At 34.8% G+C, this 24940-nt stretch overlaps 1 protein-coding gene across 1 annotated transcript in view; it reads left to right on the top strand.

The window, feature by feature from the left end:
- The window catches only part of UBN2 (ubinuclein 2), a gene marked incomplete at its 5' end in the record, with an annotated part of 119626 nt that overhangs the window by 28070 nt on the left and 66616 nt on the right, over window positions 1–24940 (top strand). The window contains 4 exons of the mRNA XM_044679008.1: window positions 2531–2629; window positions 8588–8725; window positions 10480–10583; window positions 18650–19151. Of these exons, the coding sequence (XP_044534943.1) occupies window positions 2531–2629; window positions 8588–8725; window positions 10480–10583; window positions 18650–19151 (843 nt within the window). The remainder of the gene's footprint in view (window positions 1–2530; window positions 2630–8587; window positions 8726–10479; window positions 10584–18649; window positions 19152–24940) is intronic.

Raw genomic sequence — 24940 nt, 5'->3', positions numbered from 1 at the left:
GCGGGGGGGGGGAGTTGAAGGGGAAAGGTGGAGCATGAATCATGTAACCATGTTAAAAATGAATATTAATAAATGTTAAAAAAATATTTATAGCCAACCTCTTTGTGATGGCAAAAAATTAGAAAATGAGGGCATGTCCATCGATTGGGGAGTGGCTGAACAAATTGTGATATCTGGTGGTGATGGAATATTATTGTGCTGAAAGGAATGATGAACTGGAGGAATTCCATGTGAACTGGAATGACCTTTAGGAATTGATGCAGAGCAAATGAGCAGAACCAGAAGAACCTTGTATTCAGAGATGGATACACTGTGGCACAATCGAATGTAAAGGATGTCTCTACTAGCAGCAATGCAATGACCCAGCACAATTCTAAGGGACTTATGAGAAAGAACGCTATCCACATCCAGAGAAAAAACTGTGGGAGTGGAAGCACAGAAGAAAGACAACTGCCATTTTTATTATATTAGCTCATCCTACCCATGAGCAATTAATGTTTTCCTAATTATAAACACCTAGTTTTAATTGTGTGGGAAGTGTTTCGTAGTTGTGTTCATGTAATTTCTGTGTTTGTCTTGGCAAATAAATTACTAAATATTTTATATTGTCTATAGTGATTTTAAATGGAATTTCTCTTTCTAACTCTTGCTCCTAAGTTGTGTTGGAAATATATAGAAATGCTGATGATTTTTGTGGGTTTGTATCCTGCAACTTTGCTAAAGTTGTTGATTATTTCCACTAGGTTTTTAGTTGATTTTCTAGGGTTCTTTAAGTAGACCATCATATTATCTCCAAAGAGTGATAGTTTAGTCTCTTCATTGCCTACTTTAATCCCTTCAATTTATTTTTCTTCTCTAATTGCTACTGCTAGCATTTCTAGCATAATGTTAAATAATAGAGGTGATAACGGGCATCCTTGCTTCACTCCTGATCTTATTGGGAAGGCTTCTAACTTATCGCAATTGCAGATGATGCTTGCTGATGTTTTTTAATGTATACTAATGTATACATTAATACTTATTACTTAATAATTAATACTAATTAATACTAATGTTTATTATTTTGAGGAAAGGCCCTTCTATTCCTGTATTTTCTAGTGTTTTTAGTAGAAATGAGTCTTGTATTTTGTCAAAGGCTTTTTCTGTATCTATTGAGATAATGTAAGGGGTGAAAATTAAAAGGTTTGCTTTCCAGGGAATTGAATAGTTATCAATTCCCAATTAAAGAATAACCTCAAGTCAAAATGACTTTTATGGAAGTTTATTTACAAATGAGAAGAGAAAGAGAAAGTAAGAAAATTAGAGAGAGGATAAGGAAAGATAATTACAAACTAAATAATTTGCTTAGGTCCCTGGTTTAACCCAAGCAGATCTAACCTAGTCCTCAATTGGAAAAGGCCAAACCTTTAGCTGAGGGCCGAGGCCCGAAGGCCCCGGAGGCGAATGAAGCAAAAGCTTCAGTCACAGAGTCTCTTTTTAAAGGGAAGTTCCTTAAAAAGAGTTCAGGAAGATTCAGTCTTTACACTCACCATGTGGAATTCCAAAGGAAAGATTTAAGAACAGTCTCACCAAGGTCTCAGGGTCCCAGCTCCAGAACTCCACCAAGCCATGAACCCGAAGAGCTCCTTCAGATACAAGACACGAACCCAAAAGCCCCGTTGAACTCACTGAATGCCCTTTTTATAGGGGCTTCTTTTGCATCACTTCCTGTGCCTTCCTCTTAGTTTATGTGTCCAATCACAACAGACACTTTTCTTAGGACTATCCAGGAGGCAGTCAGTAAATTCCTATTTGTCACTCACTTTAGCACACGTGGGTCACAGACCTCCCAACTTGTGAGTTAAGTGGAGATGTTTTCACCTTTGTTGATTAAATCTAAAGATGGGCAAGGTAGATTTAATCTCACAATAATCATATGGTTTTTGTTGGTTTGGTTATTGATATGGTTAATTATGTGGATGTTTTTCGTAATATTAACCCATCCTTGCATTCTTGGTATGAATTCTACCTTGTCATAGTGGATAATCCTCGTGATAACTTGCCTATGAATCCTTACCCTAAAATTTGTCAGCAATGATTTCTTAAATTTTAATTTGTGATGACCTTTTCCTCCAGTTTCTATCACCACCTTTCTTCACCTAACCACTCTATCCTAAGCTTTCCTTTCTCCATTAAGTCTATAAGCTTGATGTTTTTGTGGACTATATTTTATACAGTAATAAAACTAATGCCTTAAACATCATTCTGCTAATTCTGGTTTCAAGCTTATGTACTTATTTCAGTTTTTTACTTAACCATGTTTCAGTTTTAATCCTGGATTTAAAGATTGTTTTTTCTAGAAAATGATTAAATAGAAAATAACAGATTTTTTAATTCATAAAGTGATTTCTCCCTCACACTGTTAGTCAGGATTGAAAGACTTGGTAAACCATTATCTGAAACATGTGCAATAGATACAGGCTCTTCTAGTTGGGAATTTTTAAGCTCAAGGCAATAAATATGATTTAACTTTTTTTTTCTTTTTTTGCAGGGTGTAAAATCTAAACACCGGAAAGATCGGCCACAAGATCTAATTGATATAGGTTTTGGGTATGATGAGACCGATCCATTCATTGATAACTCGGAGGCTGTAAGTAATTCTTTTCTTTTCCAAATAATTTCTTGTTTCCATAAGTTTTAGAAATTTCACTGATAAAATGTGGGAAAATATACTTTTACACAGTTTGCGTTGACATCCTACTGAATTTCTGGATTTTGATTCTAAAGAAAAATCAACATATTTCTCTAATAAAAAATCATTCCTCCCATGATTGAAGAATCAGTCTTTAACTTCTAATTTCAAGACTTAACTTTTACTTGGGAAATTGTTCAGGATTGTTTTTAATTCTAAAAGAGTAGCCTTACATAAGATAAATGTAGTTGTACCTAAACCCACAACATGTAGTCTTCATAGTAAAAAATGTGAAATGACTCCTAGAGAATTGTTTAAGTGATCATTTTCAGCATGCAAATTTATGAAATTGTGATGAAGAAAAGCCTCTTTTGCCACAACTTCTTTTAGGAGAGGAGATGTTAACCTGGGATTTATAAATTTGTATTTTTTGACATATTTTAATAAGACCTTGACAATATCTGCCTCCCCAGAAGGGCTTATTTTCTACTCTACAGACTATATGCTATATGTTCAAGTACTACTACATTTTTCTTATATGAGGAATGAAATTACTTAAATGAAAACACTTAACACAGGATATTTCATTCCTTATGTATAGTCTTCTTTTGTTTCTGGTAAAAAACAATATCACTATTACTGTCAGTTTTATTAATTAGGGAATAATTAGAGCTTATTTCATACTATATATTCTGAGCAATTCTATATCAAAAACTTTAAGGAGGCAGCTGGGTGGCTCAGTGGATTGAGAGCTAGTTCTAGAAATGGGAAGTCCTGGGTTCAAATCTGGCCTCAGACACTTCCTAGCTGTGTGACCCTGGGCAAGTCACTTTAACCCCCATTGCCTAGTCCTACCACTCTTCTGCATTAGAACCAATAGTGGTTATAAGACATAAGATAAGGGTTAAAAACAACAACAACAACATTAGGATGATCATTGATCATTTTCCTTTTGATTGTATAAGTTTTCTGATCTTGCCCCAAAGGCAGTGAAGTTGTTTTCCTACTCAGGAGGCAGTAAAAAAGATTAGACCCTGAAACAGTTATTAGCATTATCTTCAGTTATAATATTTATAGATAGCATTTGAGGAACAAAGAGTAATAGCATGTTTAACTAGTTCTAAAAATATTTTAATAGTGACAAAAACAGGGTTAAAGAACGATTCATAGAAACAATATTGAAGGGAATGATAATGAGACAACATGCAAAAACCTATGAGATACAGAAAAGCATAGAGGAAAACTTTTATATTTATATAAATATTTATAGCTATAAAATAGAGAAAGAACAGATCAATGAAGTGAGTGTCATACAATTTTAAAAAACTAGAAAAATAACAAATTAAAAATCAACCTGTAGTTAAAATGACTTTAAAAAAAAGAAAAAAAATGAAGAGTGACTATACCACAAATGAAGCTGAAATAAAAGCACTTATTAGAAGTTATTCTGTCCAATTGTATGCCAACAAATAACAATATAAGTGAAATGGAAGGATACTTACAAAAATATAAACCAAATAAGATGAACAGAGAAGGAAATAGAATATCTCAAAAACCTATTTTAGAAACAGAAAACAAACAGGCCATAAATGAACTTTATAGGAAAAAAACATCAGGACCAGATAGATTTACAAATAAATTCTACCAAACATTTAAAGATCAACTAATTCTAAAATTAAATAAATTATTTGGAATAATTGACCAAGATGGTGTCCTACTAAACCTTTTTAGAAAACAAATATGATGCCAATACTTAAACCAGGAAGAGCAAAAACAGAAAAAAGTTTATAAACCAATTTCATTAATGACTTTGGGTGCAAAAAACTTGACTAAAATACTAGCTAGGAGACTATAACAATATATTACAAAGATTATATATTATTACCAAACAGGATTTATATGAGAAATCAAGGATAATTTAAGTAAAACTATGAATACAATTAATCATATCACTTGCAAAAGTAACAAGAATCATATACTTATATCAGTAGATGCTAAAAAGGCCTTTGACATAATACAACATTTATTCTTATTTAAAACACTTAATGAAAGTTTAAATTGATTTTTCCTTAAAATGATAGGAAGAATCTACTTAAAACTCTCAGCAGGCATTATTTGTAATGAGGCTAAGCTAGAAGCCTTTCCAATAAGATCAAAAGTAAAACAAGGGTTCCCATTATTGCCAATATTATTCAATATTGTATTAGAAATGCTAGTAATAGCACTATGAAGAAAAAGAAGTTGAAGGATCAGAATGGGTAATGTAATAAAACTACCTCTTTTTGTGGATGATACGTTGGCATATGTAGAAAATCCTAAAGATTCGATTAAAGTTAGTTGAAGTGATGAATAATTTTAGCAAAGTAGCAGAATATAAAATTAAGCCCACATAAATTATCATCATTTCTATCTATTACTAACAAAGACCTACAAGATGAGACAGTGAGTAATATGCTTTTTAAAATAACCCCAGACAAAATAAAATACCTTGGAGTATACCTGCCAAAACAAACTTGGTAACAATATGAACATAATTATAAAATACTTTTTATACAAATAAAGTCAGATTTAAATAATTGGAAAATATTAATTAGTCAAGTGAGGACAGAGCCAATATAATAAAATGACAATTCTACTTAAATTAGTCTATTTATTCAATGCCTCCTCAATTAAATTACAAAAAAAATTATATTAGTGAGCTGAAAAATAATAAAATTCATTTGGAAGCACAAAAGGTCAAGAATATAAAAGAAATTAACAAAAATATTTAAAGTAAGGAAGTCTAGCACTACCAGGTTTAAAACTATATTATAAAGTAATAATTATCTCTTGGAGAATGGCTAAAAAAGTGATTTTATTGGAATATTACTCTGCTGTGAGAAATGGTAGATATTTAAACATGGAAAAACCTACATAAAATTATTAAGAGTGAAATGAGCAGAACCATGAGAACAGCAATATAAATATTATTCGAAGGTTACAGTGGATTGAGAGTCAGGACTAGAGATGGGAGATCCTGGGATCAAATCTGTCCTCAGAAACTTCTGTGTGATCCTGGGCATGTCTCTTAACCCCCATTGCCTAGCCCTTCCCACTCTTCTTCTGCCTTGGAACCAATACTTAATATAGATAAGGGTTTAAAAATATAGAATATATATTTGAAGAATAATTGTAGGAGTATCCAGGTAGCTCAATGCTTAGACAACAAGGCCTAGAGATATAAGAGATCTTAGGTTCAAATCTAGCTTCAGAGACTTCTTAGCTCTATGACCTTGGGCAAGTCATTTGACTTCCTCCATTGCCTAGCCCTGACCACTTTTCTGTCTTGGAACCAATGCACAGTTGAATCTAAGAAAGTAGGGGTTAAAAAAAAAAAAGCAGAAGAAGAAGAAGAGGAAGAAGAAGAAGAAGGAAGAAGAATTGTGAACTTTGACCTTCAGAGAAAGAATTGATAATAGAAAACATGCATGACATAGTTTTATATGTACATACTAAAAAAAATCAAATGAGATGCCTTCTTGTAGTGTGGAGAAGGGAGGGATGGGGGAAGATAGCTGGGAACAGATGTAACAAACAAGCAAACAATATTTAAAAAATAGAAATAAACTAAAATACTTATTTTATTGAGCTAGAAAAATAATAAAATTCATTTGGAAGAATGAAAGGTCAAGAATATCAAAGAAATTAATGAAAAGAAATGGAAGGAGTGTAAAAGTAACAGATTCTAAACTGTATTATAAAGAAATAATTATCAAAGCTACCTGAATCTGATTAACAAATATATAGTAAAGAGTAATAAAAGATTATGGTAACCTCATATTTGACAAAAGTATAGATCCAAATTTTTGGGATTAGTATTTAATATTTGGTAAATATTGCTGGGATATTTGGAAAATAGTTTGGTGGAAATGAGATGTACACCAATTATTTTACACCATTCACCACGATAAGATCAAAATGGTTACATGTAAGGGATAAAAAATAAAGGCTGGACTAAATTTATGAGAAATGCGGTCGCCACAATTATTACTGAAGTCAGAATGACTTCAGCAATTTATAAAATAGAGGGAAAGAGTGAAAGTAAGGAAATCAGAGAGAGAAGATAATTATTCTGGCCCAGTCCAAACCAGACAGGGCTTAGCAAAGGGGCCCAGAAGTAAATTACACAAGGGTTTTAGCCACAAGACCTCTCCAAGAGGAGGGGCCTCTCTGGAGGTTAATACCTCTCAGAAAAGCCAGGAAAAAGGAGTCAGTGTTTTTCACTCATTCGTGTGGTAGCTCTAAGGGAAAAATCCAGGAGATGTCGGAGGTCCAAGGTCTGAGCACCTTCAAGTTGAAATTGAAGGCAAAAAAAACCTTATCACAAGAAGTTCTTGCCACTTTTAAAGACCATTCCTTTTGTCACTTTCTGTGCCTTCCTTCCACTTTACATGGACCAATTATAGCAAAAGTTTTGCTTAGGACTGCCTACCAGGCAGCCATGGATTCTGATTTGTCATCCACTATCACACATGTGGGTCACAGACCTCCCCATACTTAAAGATAAGTTGAATGTATGATTAAATCCAAAAATTTAATCCCATCTTCATATACATGACCTTGACATAGAGATATCAAGCAAATTAGAAGAAAAAGGAACATATCACTTATAAGATTTATGAATGGAATTTGTGAATAAATAAGAGATAGCATTGTGAGAAATAAAATTTATTATTTTGATTACATTAAAATAAAAAAAGTTTTGAAACAAATGTAGTCAAGATTAGAAGGAAAGCACAATTTTGGAGGGAAATTTTTGTAGTTTCTTGCAGAGAGGTCTTATATCTAATATAGAGAGAGAGCTTTGTGAAATTTGTAAGAATAAGAGCCATTCGTCAGTTGCTTAATGGTCAAAAGATATGTACAAACAGTTTTGGATGAAGAAATCAAAACCATATTTAGGCATATTAAAAATGCTCTATCACTACTGATTACAGCAGGGGTCAGCAACCTTTTTGGCTGTGAGAACCATAAACACCACATTTTTTAAAATGTAATTTCGTGAGAGCTGTACAGTGCTCACAGTGCGGCTCCTGTAACAGCGCCTGAAAAAAATTTGACTTTATGGCTCCTGCAGAAGGAGCCATATCTGGCCCTCAAAAGAGCCAGATATGGCCTGAGAGCCATACATTGCTGACCCCTGGATTAGAGAAATGTGAGTCAGAATAATTTTGAAATATCTCACAAGATTGGCTAAAATGATAAAAAGGCAAATGACAAGTGTTAGAGGGAATGTGGAAAAAATGGGAACACTAATACAGTATTGGTGGAAATGCGAACTGATTGAACTATTTTTGAGAGCAATCTGGAATCATGACCAAACAGTTATAAAACTATGTGTATACCCTTAGATCTAGCAATACTATAGTTAAGTCTGTTTTCCAAGATGATCAGGGAAAAGAAAAAGAACCTACATAATTTAAAATATTTACAGCAACTCTCTTTGTGGTGGCAAAGAATTGGAAATTGAGGGAATGCATATTATTTGGGGAATGGCTAAAGAAAGTTGTGGTATGTAATTTTGGTGGAATACTTCTGTGCCATGAGAATTAAAGAGCAGATTAATATTTTAAGATAACTTGAAAAGATCTAAAAGATCTAAAATTAAATAAAACCAAGAGAGCATTATAACAGCTATAGAATTACTGTTTGAGGAATAACTTATGAATGTCCACTTCTAGAGAAAGAACTGATAAATAGAAACACACAAAAGAAAAACTATAGTGTTTTTTTTCCAGATGATGCCTTTTGTGGTGGGTGGAGGGACAGAGAGGGGCTGAGATGCCTGGGAATTAATTTTTTACAGTATTAATAAAAATATTTTTAAAAAGATACTAAAACATTATACTGTGAATACATTCTTATTTTTCTATGCAGTATGACGAGTTGGTGCCTGCTTCTCTGACCACAAAATATGGAGGATTTTATGTCAATACGGGTACACTACAGTTCCGCCAGGCATCAGACACTGAAGATGAAGATTTGTCAGAGAATCAAAAACACAGGTCACCTAAAGTAAGAGAATTTGGAGACTTAAGGCACCCTGGGGGAATAATACAATGAATAGATTAAAATATATTAAATTTACTTATTAGCTACATGTAATACATTTAAGAAAGTGAAATGTTAATCACTAATAAAGAAATGTGCTAATCACACATATCTTTATTGTTTTTAAAATGTATGACATGTGAAGGAACTTCCTTTTTATAATAATAACAGATATTACACCAGTGATGGGCAAACTATGGCCGGTGGGCCAAATGCGACCCCCTGAAATGTTCTATCCTCTGCATTATTCCTAATCTGACAATACAATGAAACTTGGAAAGAGTTGCCTTAGAAACAGACAGACAGATGAGCATTTCCTTTCCTTTGGCCCCCTCTTTAAACAGTTTGCCCATCCCTGGTTTAGACAGTTAGATGGAGCAATGGATAGAGGTCTGTGCTTGGAGTCAGGAAGACCTGTGCTCAGATTCCACTTCAGATGATTATAAACTTTGTGACTCTAGGTAAACTACTTAACTTCTGTTTGCCTCAATTTCCTATGCTATTAAATGGGAATGATAATAGTACCTTTATCCCAGGGCTGTTGCAAGAATTAAATAAGATAGTATTTATAAAAAGTGCTTAGTATAGTATCTGGCACATAAGTATTATAAATTTTAGCTATTGATATTATTAACACTGTAGGGACAGTGGATAGAGTATTAGACCTGGTGTTGGAAGGACCTGGGTTCAAATCTTACCTCAGATACCTCCAACTTTGTGACCCTTGGGCAAGTCCCTTAGCCCTAGTTGCCTAGCCTTTCTTGCTCTTTTGCCTTGTAATCAAGACTTAGTATTGATACTAAGACAGAAGGTAAGAATTTTTAAAAATATATATATTATTAACACTTTAAATTTTGTAAAACACTTTGAATATATTATCTGATCTTCATAGCTATCCTATTATGAACTGTTAATCCTCATTTTAGGATGGAAAAAACTGAAGGACAGACAATAAGTGACTTTTTCAAAGTCATATTGTTAGTGTCAGGGGCAGGATTCAAACCTCCTGATACCAAAATAGACTTATATGAAATAAATTCTTATTGTTTTCTTCTTTTAAAACCTCCAACATGCCTATTATAATCTATTTTCATCAAAATTCATGTTATTAGGATTTCTTAGTGTTGTAGTGATAGTAAGAGTAGCTGTTAGTTTTTGTAACATTTAAGAATAATTATAAGCCTTTAAAAGTTGTCTATGGATGATGGAGAAGTAAATAAGGCAGACAAGGACGTGTTATATTACAGCTCGTTCATCATTTTTAGTTTTGAAACTCTCCAGTAGCACAAATGATAGTTATCTTTGATCTAGTAGAGCAGTGATGGGCAAACTTTAAAGAGGGGGCCAAAGGAACAGAAATGCTCATTTATCAGTCTGTTTCTAAGGCAACTCTTTTGAAGTTTCATTCACTGTATTGTATCCTACTCATTGTATTCGTCAGATTAGGAATAATGTCTCATGGCAGAATAGAATATTTCAGGGGGTTCGCATCTGGCCAGTTGGCCATAGTTTGCCTATCACTGTACTAGAGAAGTCCTGGGAAGTTGCTTGAGGCACACAAAAGTACAGTGACTTGCCTAGGATCTTGGGAGCTAGTTAGGTCACTGAGGTAGTGTGTGATCACTATTCTTTTGCCTCCATGCACTTTATTGACTAGGAGACTCTTTTCTTGGAAAGGAAAAATGCTTCATGATATATTCTCTGTTCATTTTTTACAGGTTTCCAAAGTAAAAGAAGATGATATTGGAATAAAAAAGAGAAAGCGGAAAGAAGAAGGGGAGAAAGAGAAGAAGCCTAGGAAAAAAGTTCCCAAACAACTGGGGTAGGTTTTGATAAATAGAATAGTGGAAATAGTCATGGTCTAATTAGTTTATTTCTTTTCATTAAAAAAATTTTTTTTCATGGTTACATGATTCTTGTTGCCTCCCTCCCCCATTTTTCCCCCCTCCTAGAGTTGACAAGCAATTCCACTGGGTTTTACATATATTGTCTCTCAAATTCTATTTCCATATTATTATTTCTTTTCATTTTTAAAGCAAATGTAAAATTAACTATTATCTCATTCCACTTTTAATTTATAGTAATATTATTTATTTATTTTTATAAACCCTGTGTATTGGTTCTGAGGCAGAAGAGTGGTAAGGACTAGGCAATGGGGGTTAAAGTGATTTGCCCAGGGTCACACAGCTAGAAAGTGGCTGAGGTCAAATTTGAACCCAAGACCACCTGTCTCTGGGCCTGGCTCTCAATCTACTGAGCCACCTAGCTGCTCCCAATGTAATATTTTTTAAAAATAAAATGTAATATAGTTGATATAGCATTATAGAATCAAAAATACTAGCTTCTAACTTTGTTAGCACTTAACTAAGATTAGATTTTTTTTTTCCCCTAAAATTTGAGTGATAGAAATAAGAGGTGGATAGCACATTTCATCATTAGTCCTCTGGAATGATTTTTGTTCATCACACTGATAAGGCTTCCCAAGTTTTTCAAAGTTGTTTGTCTTTGCCACATTCTTATCATATTAGTTCTCTTGATTGCTTACTTCAGTCTTCAGTTCATACAAGTCTTCCCCAGGTTTCTCTGAAACAATCACTTTCATCATTTCTTATAGCTCAGTAGTATTCCATTGTATTATTAAATACCACAACTTATTCAGCCTTCTCCAAATAATAGGAATTGCGTCATATTTCCATTCTTTGCCATAGAGTAAGAAATGCTTCTGTGTATCTTTAGAATTTCTTTTGCTTAGGTCTTAATTCCTTCCTTAATCTACTTTCCCTCTAATTCCTCCTTCTCTTTCCTTGTTGAATAAAATGTATTTCTGTATGCTCTTGTGTATGTGCATGCATGCGTGCACATGTGCACATGTGCATGTGTGTATGTGTGTTTTCTTCCTCTTTCCTAATCAAAATGAGAGAAATTATCAGATGTCAATCAAAATCTTTCTAAGTTTTAATGAACTTATGCTGTTTATAATTTTTTATGGCTAAATAGTAGTCCATTACAACCTTATATCACAATTTGTTTATACATTCCCCAAGTGATGGACAATCCCTCAGTTTCCAATTCTTTGCCAATACAAAAAAAACTGGTAAAATATTTTTGTACAGGTAGGTCCTTTCCCCTTATCTCTGATCTCTTTAGGATACAAATTCAGTAATGGTATTCCTGGATTGGTAGATCTTTTTTATTTTCCCTTTGCCTTTTGTTCTAAAAGATTGGACAGGTTTCTTTAAAGATTTCTTGAAATATGATAGCTAAGTTCTTTTTTTCATCCTGACTTTCAGGTAGTCCAGTTACTCTTAAATTTTTTTTCTCTTCATTCTGTTATCTAGGTCAGTTATTTTACTTGGGATACCTTACATTTTTTACTGTTTTTTTAGTGTTTTGAATTGATTATAATATTTCTTGTTGTGACATGGAGTCATTCCTTTCTTTTTGGTCCATTCTTATTTTCAGGGAGTTTGCTCCTTGAGAAAAGCTTTGTCTACTTTGTACTGAGCTGTGAATTCCCTTTCCAATCCTTTTGTCCATAATTTTTGCTTCTTTTCCAATTTTTTTCCCCTAGTGCTCACATTTCATTTATAAAAAATGTTTTAAAGCATTTTTTAAAAGCAAACTTCTCATTTCTTTTCTTCTAGAAATTCTAGTTGAATTTGTATCCAAATTATGTTTTTCTTTGAGGCTTTGATTGTAGATGTTTTTGAGTTATTCTTTTTTTCTGAATTTGTGTCTGGAGAGGCCTTGTCACTATAGTAGCTTTTCTATGATGAAATTCTTTTTTTGGTTGCTCATTTTTCCAGCTTACTCTCTGACTTTGAACTTTTATGTTAGCCAAACTCTGCATATTACTGGAGAAAAGGTTTGATCTGGTCCTGCTGCTGCTTTCTTGTCATATTGACTATTATTATTGGTTCTTAGAAACTGTTCAAGATAGGGACCTGCAAGCATTCAGTACTTCCAAAGTAGTAAAATCCAGGACAATAACTGATCACTGCACAATGATCCAAGCTTTGCAAGTTACTGACCTGGTTTTGGGCCTGAGCCAACAGTAGATGCTGATGGTCTTAGCCACTATCAGCCAGCTGGAAAAAGCTCTGTTCTTTCAGCATGACATAGCTTTGTAGGATTCCCTTTGTTTTGGATTTCCAGCCCTGGGTTATTCTTTTTCAAGGTTCAGATTTTGCCAGAAGCCAAAACTAAGACTTCATCCAACTGTGGGCTCTGGATATCGTGCTGCTTGCTTCTGAATGTAAGAGGGGAAATTAGATATTTAAGATATGGTTGCCAGAAATCGATTAACTTGATTTCACAATAAAATAGACCCAAGACAGGATGACTTTTATGGTTGTTTATTTACAGTTAGGAAGGTTGAAGGCAGGGAAATTGAGAGAGAGAAACTCTGGCCTGGACCAGAGGCCTGAACCAGGTAGGAATTCAGAGGCCCCAGCAGAAGGGCACAGAGGTGAATTCAAAAAGGCTTCTAGCCACAATGCCTCCTCCAATAAGAGAGGCCTCCTTAAGACTAGAGCCTCCAGAAATGCCAAGGGAAGAGAAAGAGAGTCAGCCTGACTTACCCAGGTGACAATTCAAAGGGAAACAGTCTGAGGTCTCACCAGAGATCCTTCCACACCAAGTTCAAAGCGCCAACCCCCTCCAAAGGAAGTTACCATCATATTTAAAAGATAGCATCTTTCATCACTTCCTGCATCCACCTCCAATTACACAAGAGGAATTCTGGGAAATGTAGTTTGTAAGAAATCTAAATGTCCTTAGGAAGTTTAGATCAGGGATCTCAATATTAAGTCTAAGAAACCCCAAATTTCCAATATCACATTCCCCCCTGAGATCCAGAGATAAGACTGGTCTTCCCAATGGATCTTGTAAACATAGTCAACTTTTAAATTACAGGAATTTGGGGATAAAAGAAAAGAGGACAAAAACAATGATTTGCTAGCCGCATTGACAAAAAGCCAATTAGGGGGCAGTCCCCTTTGGCAGAAGTGTGTACATTCAAAACAAATGCATTCAACTCCCCATAGTTCGATCAACTGCACCCCAAAGTTAATTTTGGATCTTCATGATCCAGTGAAGGTTCTTTAGGCATCTTCATAGTGCCTTCTCCAAACAAGTTCATTGTCTTGATTCTGGGGAGATGGCAAATTTCTTATCCTATGAATTTGCTCCTTGCTTATTGTTACACAGGGTATAGGGCCTATGACTGCTTATTATTTCAGAATGTCACCAGTATACAGTATTGATTCTAAGACAGACAGTAATGGGTTTTAAAAAAGAAAACAACAGAAACCAAACATTTATTAATTGATTACTAGATGCCAGGCACTTTGCTAAGTGCCTTCAGGGAGTAAACATTTTAATGTGAGACAATATGCCAACATCTTTATACATACTAGATATATTCAGTAAAAATGGGATTTTGTCTCAGAGGAATTGAAGTGACTAGGTAGATAGATGAAGAAGTGAGTGGGAAGGTCTTTAAAACTTCCCTTGTAGAAGATGGCATTTAAGTCTTTAGGGAAGGCAGAAGTCACATATCAGGAGGATATGTGACTTCTGCCTTCCCTAGGCTTGGGGAGCATCCACTGAAAAGCACAGATTTGGGAGATAAGAGTCCAAGGAACAGCAAGTAAGTCACATCATTGGATCATCAAGTATATGGAGAGATTAAAGTGTAAGGTTGGAAAAAGGAGAGGCCACATTGTGAGTCAAACAGAGTATTTTATATTTAATTCTAAAGATAATAGGAAGTCATTGGAATTTAATGAGTAGAAGAAGATTGTTTTGTCAGCTGAGAGGAGTGTGAATTGGTATGGGGAGAGACAAGGAGATCAGTGTTGAACTCTTAAAATATATCAGGCAAGGATGACAGTTGTGTGAATGGAGAGAAAGTGATATATAAAAGATGTTAAGGTAGAAATGACAAGAGTTGGGAACAAAGGAGATATGTCTAGTGAGTGCTGTTAAGGAATTGAAAATGAATACAGTAGTTACAAACCAGGATAACTAGAAGGACCTTAATACTTTTGACAGTAATAGGGAAGCTAGAACTAGGAAGGAAAGATAATGAGTTTTGTTTTAGATATGTTGCATTTGAGCTGTCCAGGAAGCAGTTGATCATATGAGACCAGAAGTCAGGAGAGAAGTTAGGGCTAGATAAATAGACCTCTGAGAATCCTCTGCCTACAAATTGAAACCTTTCATGGGAGTTGATGATCTTACCAAGTGAGATTGAGAGGCAGAAGAAAAGAAGTCCCAAGACACAGCCTTGTAGGATGCTTATAATTAACTGTGGGACCAGAAAAAAAGCAGTCTTACGGTAACCTAGAAAAGGTAAATTATTACTATTCTTTTATGCTGGTGAAAAATTCAGTGATTTTTTTTTTCCCCCCGCAGACAGGAATAAGAAAACCACACCAGCTTTTTCTTCAGGGTCCAGTAGAGTTTAAAGTTGCATGGAATTATTTACTGCTCGTTTACGTGACTCTGCTCATACAGGAAATATGTAAAACAGTTCTAGATAATTTCTTCTCTCTGTGTTTTTATGACACTAGATCTTCATCAAAGTCACATCATCTAAGTCACATCCCTTAAGTGGATATCTTCCTAGAAACTGCCTTGGATCTTCTTCTCTTTTCCTTATATCTCTTATAAGATTGAAAGGGGTTAATTACCATATCTAGCAGATGATACCCAGATCTTTATATCCAGGCTTATCCTCTCTACTAAGGCCCAATTCTCTATCTTTAGCTACCTGTTTTAAAATCTTGAACTGGATATTCTGTAAGCATCTCAAACTCAACATGCCTCAAAACAGACCCCATCTTTCTTCCCAAAACTTTTCTCAGCTTCTGCCCTTCTTTTCTAGCCCTATTTGAACCTAGGACTTCCCATCTCAAGACCTGACTCTCAATCCATTGAGCCACCCAGCTGCCCCTGAAAGTGATATTCTTAAAGCATAGTGCTGTCTACTCCCTTAAGTAAATTCTTCGCTCCCTTTTACCTCCAAGATCCTTTAAGCTTCTTTATAACCTGACCCCTTCTTTAACTTTGCAGTTTTCTCCCACAGGACACTGCTCTTCCCCTTCCTTCCACAGAATGCTCTATGGTCTATTTCTCTATCTCTTTTTATTTCCCTACCTTTGCACTGGCTTTTCCCAGTGCCTTGAATACTCTTTCTCCTCAACACTGCCTTTTGAGTTCCTTCAGCACTAAGTTTAAATCCCACTTTCTGTAGGACATCTTTCAAACTATCTCTATACTCACAAATACTTGAACTTTTTTCTCTAAGGTTACTGTCTTCCACCTGTCTGTATCTTGTATGTACCTATTCATTTACATGTTGTCTCCCTCATCAATATTTAAGCTTGCTGAGGAGGAACTCATGCTGTTGCCTTTCTTTGTATCCCCAGTGCTTAGCATAGTGCCTGGTGGATAGTAAATACTCAGTAACTTTTGTTTGATTGACATTTCTGAAATCTGTGAATATATCATATCTGTTATATAACATATATATGCATACTTATATACATGTACATAAGACATTATAACAACATAATAGTGCTATGTGTTTTTTTTAAAACTCTTTCCTCTGTTTTAGAATTGATACTTAGTATCAGTTCCAAGGCAGAAGAGTGGTAAATGCTAGGAAATAGGGGCTAAGTGACTTGCCCAGGGACACATAGCTAGGAAGTGTCTGAGGCCAGATTTGAACTCAAGACTTCTTGTCTCTAGGCCTGACTCAATTCACTGAGTCACCCAGATGTCTCCTTTTTTTGTTGTACTTTACAAGTCACTGGGGCAAAGAAGAAATGAGGCATATATTAAGAAATGAAGATGAAGTCAATTTTTCATATTTGAACCCAGGGCCTTAGACCTCTAGGCCTAGTATTCATTATACCGAGCCACCCATCTGCCCCAAGTACTATATATATATATATATTTTTTTTTTTTTTTTTTTTTTTTTTTTTTAAACCCTTGTACTTGTACTTCGGGGTATTGTCTCATAGGTGGAAGATTGGTAAGGGTGGGCAATGGGGGTCAAGTGACTTGCCCAGGGTCACACAGCTGGGAAGTGGCTGAGGCCAGGTTTGAACCTAGGACCTCTTGTCTCTAGGCCTGACTCTCACTCCACTGAGCTACCCAGCTGCCCCCAAGAACTATATATTTTTAATGCTTATCACCTTTCTTTTTTTTTAAAGCCTTACCTTCCATCTTGGAATCAATACCATATATTGGTTCTAAGGCAGAAGAGTGGTATGGGTAGGCAATGGTGGTTAAGTGACTTGCCCAGGGTCACACAGCTGGGAAGTGTCTGAGATCAGATTTGAACCTAGGACCTCCTGTCTCTAGGCCTGGTTCTTAATCCACTGAGCTACCCAGCTGTCCCCGCTTATCACCTTTTTGTATGCCTTATATCTCATTCTCAAATTACTTTTGGCAAATTTTTCCTTCAAAACTATTCACATTTTTTCTGTTAGCCTTTCCTAGTCTGCATTGGAAACAAAAGGGTAGTGAGAATCAGAAATTGGGAGTAGTGATTGAGAGCTCTTGAAGTACAAATAATGGATGGAGGTACATTAAATCAGAATTAGAAAATGTAACTTCTGTTTCTTTCTCTCTCTCTCTCTCTCTCTCTCTCTCTCTGTGTCTATCTGTCTACTTATTTATCTTAAAGTATTTTTCCTTGCTACATGATTCATGTTCTCTCCCTCCTCTTTTTCCCTCCCCACTCTTAGAGCTGACAAGCAATTACACTGGCTTATACATATATTATCACTCAATTCCTATTTCCATATTATTCATTTTTGTAATAGGTAATCTTTTAAAACTAAAACCCCCAATTCTATCCCCATATAAGCAAGTGATGAATCATATATTTTTCTTTTGCATTTCTACTCCCACAGTTCTTTCTCTTGATGTGGATAGCATTCTTTTTCATACGTTCCATGGGATTGTTCTTGATCATTGCATTGCAGTTAGTAGCAGAGTCTATTACATTTGATCGTCCTACAATGTTTCAGTTACTGTGTACAATGTTCTCCTGGTTCTGTTCATTTCACTTTGCATCAGTTTATGGAGGTCTTTCCAGTTTTTATAGAAATCAAGCAGTTCATCATTCCTTATAGCACAGTAGTATTCCTTTACCATTGTATGTTACAATTTGTTTAGACATTCCCTAGTCAAAGGACAAAAATTTTCCAATTTTTTGCTACCACAAAAAGCATAGCTATAAATATTTTCAACAAACAATTCTTTTTATCTCTTTGGGGTACAAATCTAGTAGTGATATTGCTGGATCAAAGGGCACGCATTTTTTTTAAAGCCCTTTGAACATAATTCCACGTTTCCTTCCAGAATGGTTGGGTCAATTCACCACTTCTGTTTCCTTTTGCCGATGTTGAAATACAAGTTAAACAGGACATGTATTTGAGTTTTATCAGGTGTCCATGTTCTCTTCTTTTTTTTTATTAAGCTATCTTGAATTTGATTTCCTAACTTGTAGGTACATTACCTTACATGCATTCACATTCTAAAGAAGAGGATGCTTTCTAGAAATATGAAGAGTGCTTCATAATTTTAGTTGGTTTTCATCAACTTCAGTTGTTCTTAGTTGGCTATACTCCCGTAAATTTTTTTCTTTTGTTTTTTGGACTTAGTAGTCAGCCACTTAGCTACTATTAGTGCCTGTTTTTTGTTGTGGAGGAAGAAGGAAATTGATAGGAAAGTACAATTTGATATAAACAAATTCTTAAGATACATACAAATTTTGCTTTGCTCCAATTATTTTTAAATTTCATTGAGTACATATTCATTGTATGATGTTTTAGCTTTTAAAAATTACATGAAACTTTTCTTTTTCTATAGAGTTGTGGCTTTGAATTCTCATAAATCTGAAAAAAAGAAGAAGAAGCTCTACAAAGATCCCCTTTCTTTAGATGCCATGATAAGGAAATTTCAGAAAGAGAAAGAAGCATTAAAAAAGAAAGAGTCTAACTCCAAAACCCCAGTGACTATGTTGACTTCTACTCTCAGCAAATCCCCTTCATCTGCAGCTACAGCAATGGGAAATGAAGTGTCAGACCTAAATCTTAATAGTGCTGACCCAGTCCTTTCCATTTTTGGTAGCACAAATGAACATGAACTACTTCAGGAGGCTGAAAATGCCCTAGAGATGCTTGGCGATTTAGACTTTGACCGACTCCTGGATGCTACTTCCAATGGTAGCCCAGTGTCTGAATCAGGGGGAGAGAATGGAAATGCTCCCCAACCAGCCCACACCTCTCAGGTTCTTTTACCCAAGGTGGTACCCCCACTCCCAGAAGGTTTGCCAATACGTCTTGAAAAACGAATTGAAGATCTCCGCATAGTAAGTGTAACCTTCTGAAGAAAAAGTAATTCTTTTTAACTTATTTGAATAATGTCTTAAATTGGGAGGGTTGGGGTTTTCCCTAGATGGTACAATAAATAGATCACTAAGCCTGGAGTCAGAAAGACTTGAATTCAAATGTGGTCTCAGATGTATGGCCCTGGACAAGTCATTTATACTTTGATAGCTTCAGTTTCCTCAAATGTAAAATGTGGATAACATCATCTACTTTGCAGGGTTGACTATATCTTTAAGGGTATTATGTAGAAAGAGGATTAGCTAATAGAAATAGAAAAACATAGAGCCAGGGGAGACTTAATAGTAATCAGTTAATTGGAAACTTTACTCTTGTTTCTTATTAGGATATTTGCCAAATCAAATAATATTTATCCTCCTTTAAAAAAAGTCTTATCCTAGAAATTCCTTTCCTGTTTGTTATTGGTAGATAGATCAGAAATTGAGAGATCCCATAATTTTAGAATCAGTAAAAATCAGCAAATATTTATTAAGCTCTTTCTAAGGCCAGGCACTGTTCTAAGCACTGGGGTTACAGAAAGAGGCGAAAGACAGTCCATCTAATAAAAATATCATTGATAATTTATGAAGAAAACATTTCAGATCAAGATTATGAATGAACAAATTAACAATGATAAATGTTTAGTTAAACACTTGAAAAAAATGAGGAATAGGAGATTGGGCCTTACCCTTTTTTCTGATCACATTCAGCTGTCCTATTCAACAACTTATTGAACCTCTACTTACGGTGTTAGATTAAAGGATTAGAGAAATTAAAGTAAATGTTTGCATTTGCAAATTAAAGCTTTTTTAACTTCTACTATGTTTGCTAATCTCATATAATAACCCTTATAGCTATATTTACCTTCTCTAGAAGGTTTTTGACTGATGTCTGATAGGAGTGTCTTAAGTTGAGAGAGGCCAAGAAGCAAATGAAAGTAACTTACTGCCTCCTGGACTGCACCCTTAAAAATTATAAGGCAATGGACAGGCTTGTGGGTTCTTCTTCTTCCATAACCACAGTTGGAATATTGTAAACATACTTTTAGAAGGAAGTTTGTTCACTTTTTACTGAAAAGTAGAAGAGGGAAACCCTGGAATCAAAGAAGAAAATAGGCAACAAAAATTTTTAAGCCCAAAGTGCCAGTCACTAGGCTATGGTATAAAGTAATCTAGTTATACTTATTGTAGCCTTGGGCCTGCTCCCGTGCTTTTTCTGAACAGTGTGCCAAATAGTGTTAGAATCAGAATTATGGAGAACTTAAAAGAGAAGATAACAAGTAATGGTGTCCAGGAGATTTGAACTGGGGAAAAAAAGAGGAAACTCAACATGAAAGGCCTCTATTTTCATGGTAAAGTATGAAGTTAAATCCTTTGCTGAGAGTATACAAAGAATCTGACTATAGAAAGAAATTAAAATGCTTCTGGAATCAGTAAGGGTATATCTACTTAGCCAACCATTTCAAGCCATATTATCCCTAGAATATGGCATGATAAATGTCAGAGTACCTGAAAATCCACATTTAAGACTGCTGCTCTATTGGTAGTCATTTTTCTAATGAGGAGATTCTTTACCTAGCAACTTAGGCCTTTGAAACATAAGCACTATTCCCTAAATGAAGAAGTGATATAGAAGAAAGAGAATGATGAAACCAAATCACTAGTAGAAGTGGTAGTCATATCTAGAATATATAAACAATAGTGGAGTTTAAAAACTGTGACCAAGGTGGCAAGAATTAGACAATTTTTCCTAGAAGAGAAACCTAGTGATTGATAGAAGAGTGAGTAGGGCCATAGTCTGTTGAAGGGATAAAGAACTATTGATACTTTAGTAGGTCATCCATGTGCCAGGCTTGCTAGAGGACAATTACTCTCTTAGTGGATACTTGACGAGATCATCTTGTAGAAATAGGGGTTAATGTGTCTAGTAAGATTTTTACTATCTGTCAGTATTAGATACTCTTTGATTCACCCTGTGCACAAGAGTGTTGTTCAAAATAGAAAATGTTATTATAGAAAAACTTTCATCATACAGATTCTCTATGGGTCTTCAAAACTCATGCCATTAAAAAGGCCTTTTAAAAATGTTACCTAAACCTGGAATACAGTTGTCAGATATTAAGGAAGATTTATAGAAAAGCCAGGCCTGATGTCATTATATACAGAAATGTCATTTTTTTCCTAGTCACTTGTAGCCTTTGGAGTAACTCATTTCCCAAATACTGAGGCACAAATTCTTGAAATAGTAGACTTATCTTTCCCAGTACATGACAGACACAGGGTGGTGATGAGAGAATGAGAAATCAGGATTTTCTTACTCTTAGGCAGCCAGTAATTCAGTTTTCCACAGCCTGGGAGAGAAACAGGTGGTATGAGTTTTACTAATCATAGAGAATGAGGCCAGGCAGAGTAGCAGGGAATTGGAACAGCTTCACATGTGGGTAGAATGTTCTTTGTCTCAGTTCTGCCTCATGGTGTCTTAGAACTGTTTATTAAGCTATTAAATGCCATATTTTCCATGTATAATTTTGTACCTTCCTTCAAATTTCTGATTAAGATTTGTATCTTTAAAGTCATCCTTAACTAAACCAATAAAAAAATCAATAAACATTTATTAAATATCTACTATGTGCCAGGCACTGTTCTAAGCCCCAGGGGACAAAGAAAGACAAAAGGTCCCTTATTCCCCAAGGAGCTCACCATCTAATGGCTATTATTAATTTACATGGTTATAATTATTCTCAACAGCTTCCTGAACCCTTAGTTCTATGGTTTCATACCTTTAAACTTTAAGTTCATGTTTTGTCTGTGTTTTCTGATTTGTGGTTTTTGCCTCAACTCTTCCACTAAATAGTAAGTTCCTTAAAAGACACAAAGACTGTGTCTTTTGATGTTTTCTGTTTTATTACAGTTGAATATTTGAGTTGGTGCCACATTCCACAAAGCCTTCTAGGAAGGGATACACAGGTCTGATCATGACCCCTTTCAAGGAGTTTCAATGGCTCCCTTTTATCCCTGGGATGATAATAGTAAACAAATTCTTTCTTTTGAAACTTGGGATCCTTCATAATGTGACTCTTAACTTATCTTTCCAGACTAACTTCAAATTACTCATCACCATGCAGTTTACATTCTATTCAAGCAGACCTACTTGTTCCTATACAAATTATGTTCAATCTCTTTGTCTTTGTGCAAGTTTTCCCTCATTCTTGAAATGATCTTCTTCACCTCTACATTTTAGAATCCCTAGCTCTCTTCAAGGAGTTAATTTATGGTGGCCTTCCTGATCTTACCACTTGGTATTGTTTTCTCTTTTAACATTGCTTTGCATCTACTTTGTGTATATATTTTGTGTTTTCTTACCTGTGTACTACATGTTCTTTCCCCCAGTAGATGATAAACCCTATATGGGTAGGGAATGTTTTGTTTTTGTATCCCATGGGCTTCACACAGTGTTTGGCACTCAGTAAATACTTGTACAATTGAGTCCTTGAGTTAAGTCCAACAAAAGAAACTGAGAAGGAATGGTCAGAAAGTTAGGATGAGATCCCTGAAAGGAGTGTCAAGTAATCCAAAGAAGGAGGATATGCAGAAAAATGATAAGAAAGAAGATGTAAATACTGTTAAAAACTGGAGGAAAATCTAGTAAAATGAAGACTGAGTAAACACCATTGTATTTAGTAGTTATAAGATTGTAGATCATCTAGAAGAGAGCAGTTTCAGTAAACTGGTAAGGAAAAAAAAATAAGAAAACAAATTGCAAAAGATTCTGCAATGAAGGAATATATAAACTATATAAGTTTGGGCCAAATTGCTCTTTACATCTAAAATATCAGTAGCCTGGAGAAGGGTAATTAATCAGGTAATTCTAGTTTAAACCTTTAAAAGTATCTGGTTTTGCTCTGCTTATGTATTCACTAAGCCGCTTTGAGATACAGTTTAGTTCCATGAGCAAGCCTAAACACTAGGAAGTAAACATTCTATGTAGATAATTGATCAAATTCTTGAAATGTGTCTTTCCTTGTAAATTGATGGATATTTTGGTTTGTGAATTTAATTAGCATAAGTCAGTTCCTCAGATCTTTTCTGTGCCTGTTTAAATAGTTTCTAAAACTGGAGAGCTGTGGACTAGACCCTTAGAGTCAGAAGTAAAAGACAGATTAATTCCACTCTAAACATATTGACCTCCTTATTTTCATGGAAACATCTTCCTGCAAACAACTAAGTGTACTAAAGGAATTGATATTTAAAGCAGTTCTCTTTTCATTTATTTTAAAGACAGATCATTAACCTACTATTTCTATTTACTATTTTACATGTCCATTGCATTTTAAGTGCTTTTAAGTGGCTGAACTCTCTCATCTGACTTTTATTATACCACGCTAAAATTTGTTCATATGCAAGTGTTTAAGTTTCCTGTGATATTTCATTGTGCCACACTTCCCAGTTAGTCAAGGATTTTGCTAGCAGAATTCATTTTTTGGCCAGTTCTGCCATACTGGAAATGCTTGGAGCACAATCCAAGGCAATAGAATGTGTTTTCATCATCCTACAGCAATTGAAAAAAGTTCATTACCAGGAAACTATCCACTGGTTAGGAATACTTTTGCCCTGGCAAACAAAGTGATCTTTCATCCTATATATATCTTCCTTCTACTTTTGTGGTTCTGATAGCAGAGTGGCAGAAAGGGCTTCTGAAAACCACATTATTTTTAATTTTTAACAATTACATGTAATAACAAATTTACACATAAGTTTTTTGAAGTTATATGATCCAAATTGTCTCTCACCCTAGTTCCCCTACCACATTCCAGAACTGGCAAGCAATTCAATCTGGGTTATACATGTATTATCATACAAAACATATTTCCATATTATTCAAACCACATTACTTTAAACTGTCAGAAATATTAACTTTGCTATAGTTCTTTTAATTGTAATATCCTTGTCCAGGGACCCTTAAGTGGACCAACTCCTACCAGTGGAACTAAATTGTACCAGAGTTATACTCTTTGTTACAAACAATGTTGAAGTTAAATGGAAGGCCAGCTCACAGATTTTCCTTAGAGTAAGCAAATGGAAGGAGATGGTGTCGTTGATTTTATTGTTTGGCCAAAGACCACAGAGATTATTTCTTAAAACATTTATTCATCTTGTATTTTAAAGCTCAGAAGTTTGTGCAAAAAAGGCCACCTGAAAATAATTAAATATTATTCAACAGCATCATTTGTAGAGGATGAAGAGCTAGTGAAGTTATGCAAAGAATTTGATAAGATGTTCTAAGTTAAATTAGCATTTTAAAAAATTATACTTGGTGAATTAAACACAAAATGGGAATAGTCAAGCATAGCCAAAAAAATCAATTTGACTGTAGTTTAGAAGTAAGAAATGAAAGCAACAAAAGACTTTTAGATTCTGCAGAAGTATTATAAATATCTACATCATGAAAAATTCAGAAAGCTCTAGACGTGCAAAGCACTAACTAAGCATCACCAAAATGAAATTGATTTAATTTTAACTGATAAGAGATGACTTTTTACTGGTGGTAGGATTCCTTCTTGGGTGGGCTCTCTTCACACTAATGAACTGAGGATTTTCTCTATATGTTCAAGGAGTTCTAAAATGAGAACTCTTGATCAGTGGTGCCACTCATTTTAATTCCTATATTTTGTAGCAAAATATTCTCCAAATGAAGGATTATATGGTAGCTCAGTGTCTGCACTAACGAAAAAGGAGAAGACTATTGCATGAGATTTATTTGAGAGTATTCTTTA

This window comes from Gracilinanus agilis, chromosome 5, assembly GCF_016433145.1.
Source record: "Gracilinanus agilis isolate LMUSP501 chromosome 5, AgileGrace, whole genome shotgun sequence".
NCBI lineage: Eukaryota > Metazoa > Chordata > Mammalia > Didelphimorphia > Didelphidae > Gracilinanus > Gracilinanus agilis.
The sequence above is the reverse complement of the archived record's forward strand: the minus strand, read 5'-3'. Positions and strand labels throughout refer to the sequence as shown.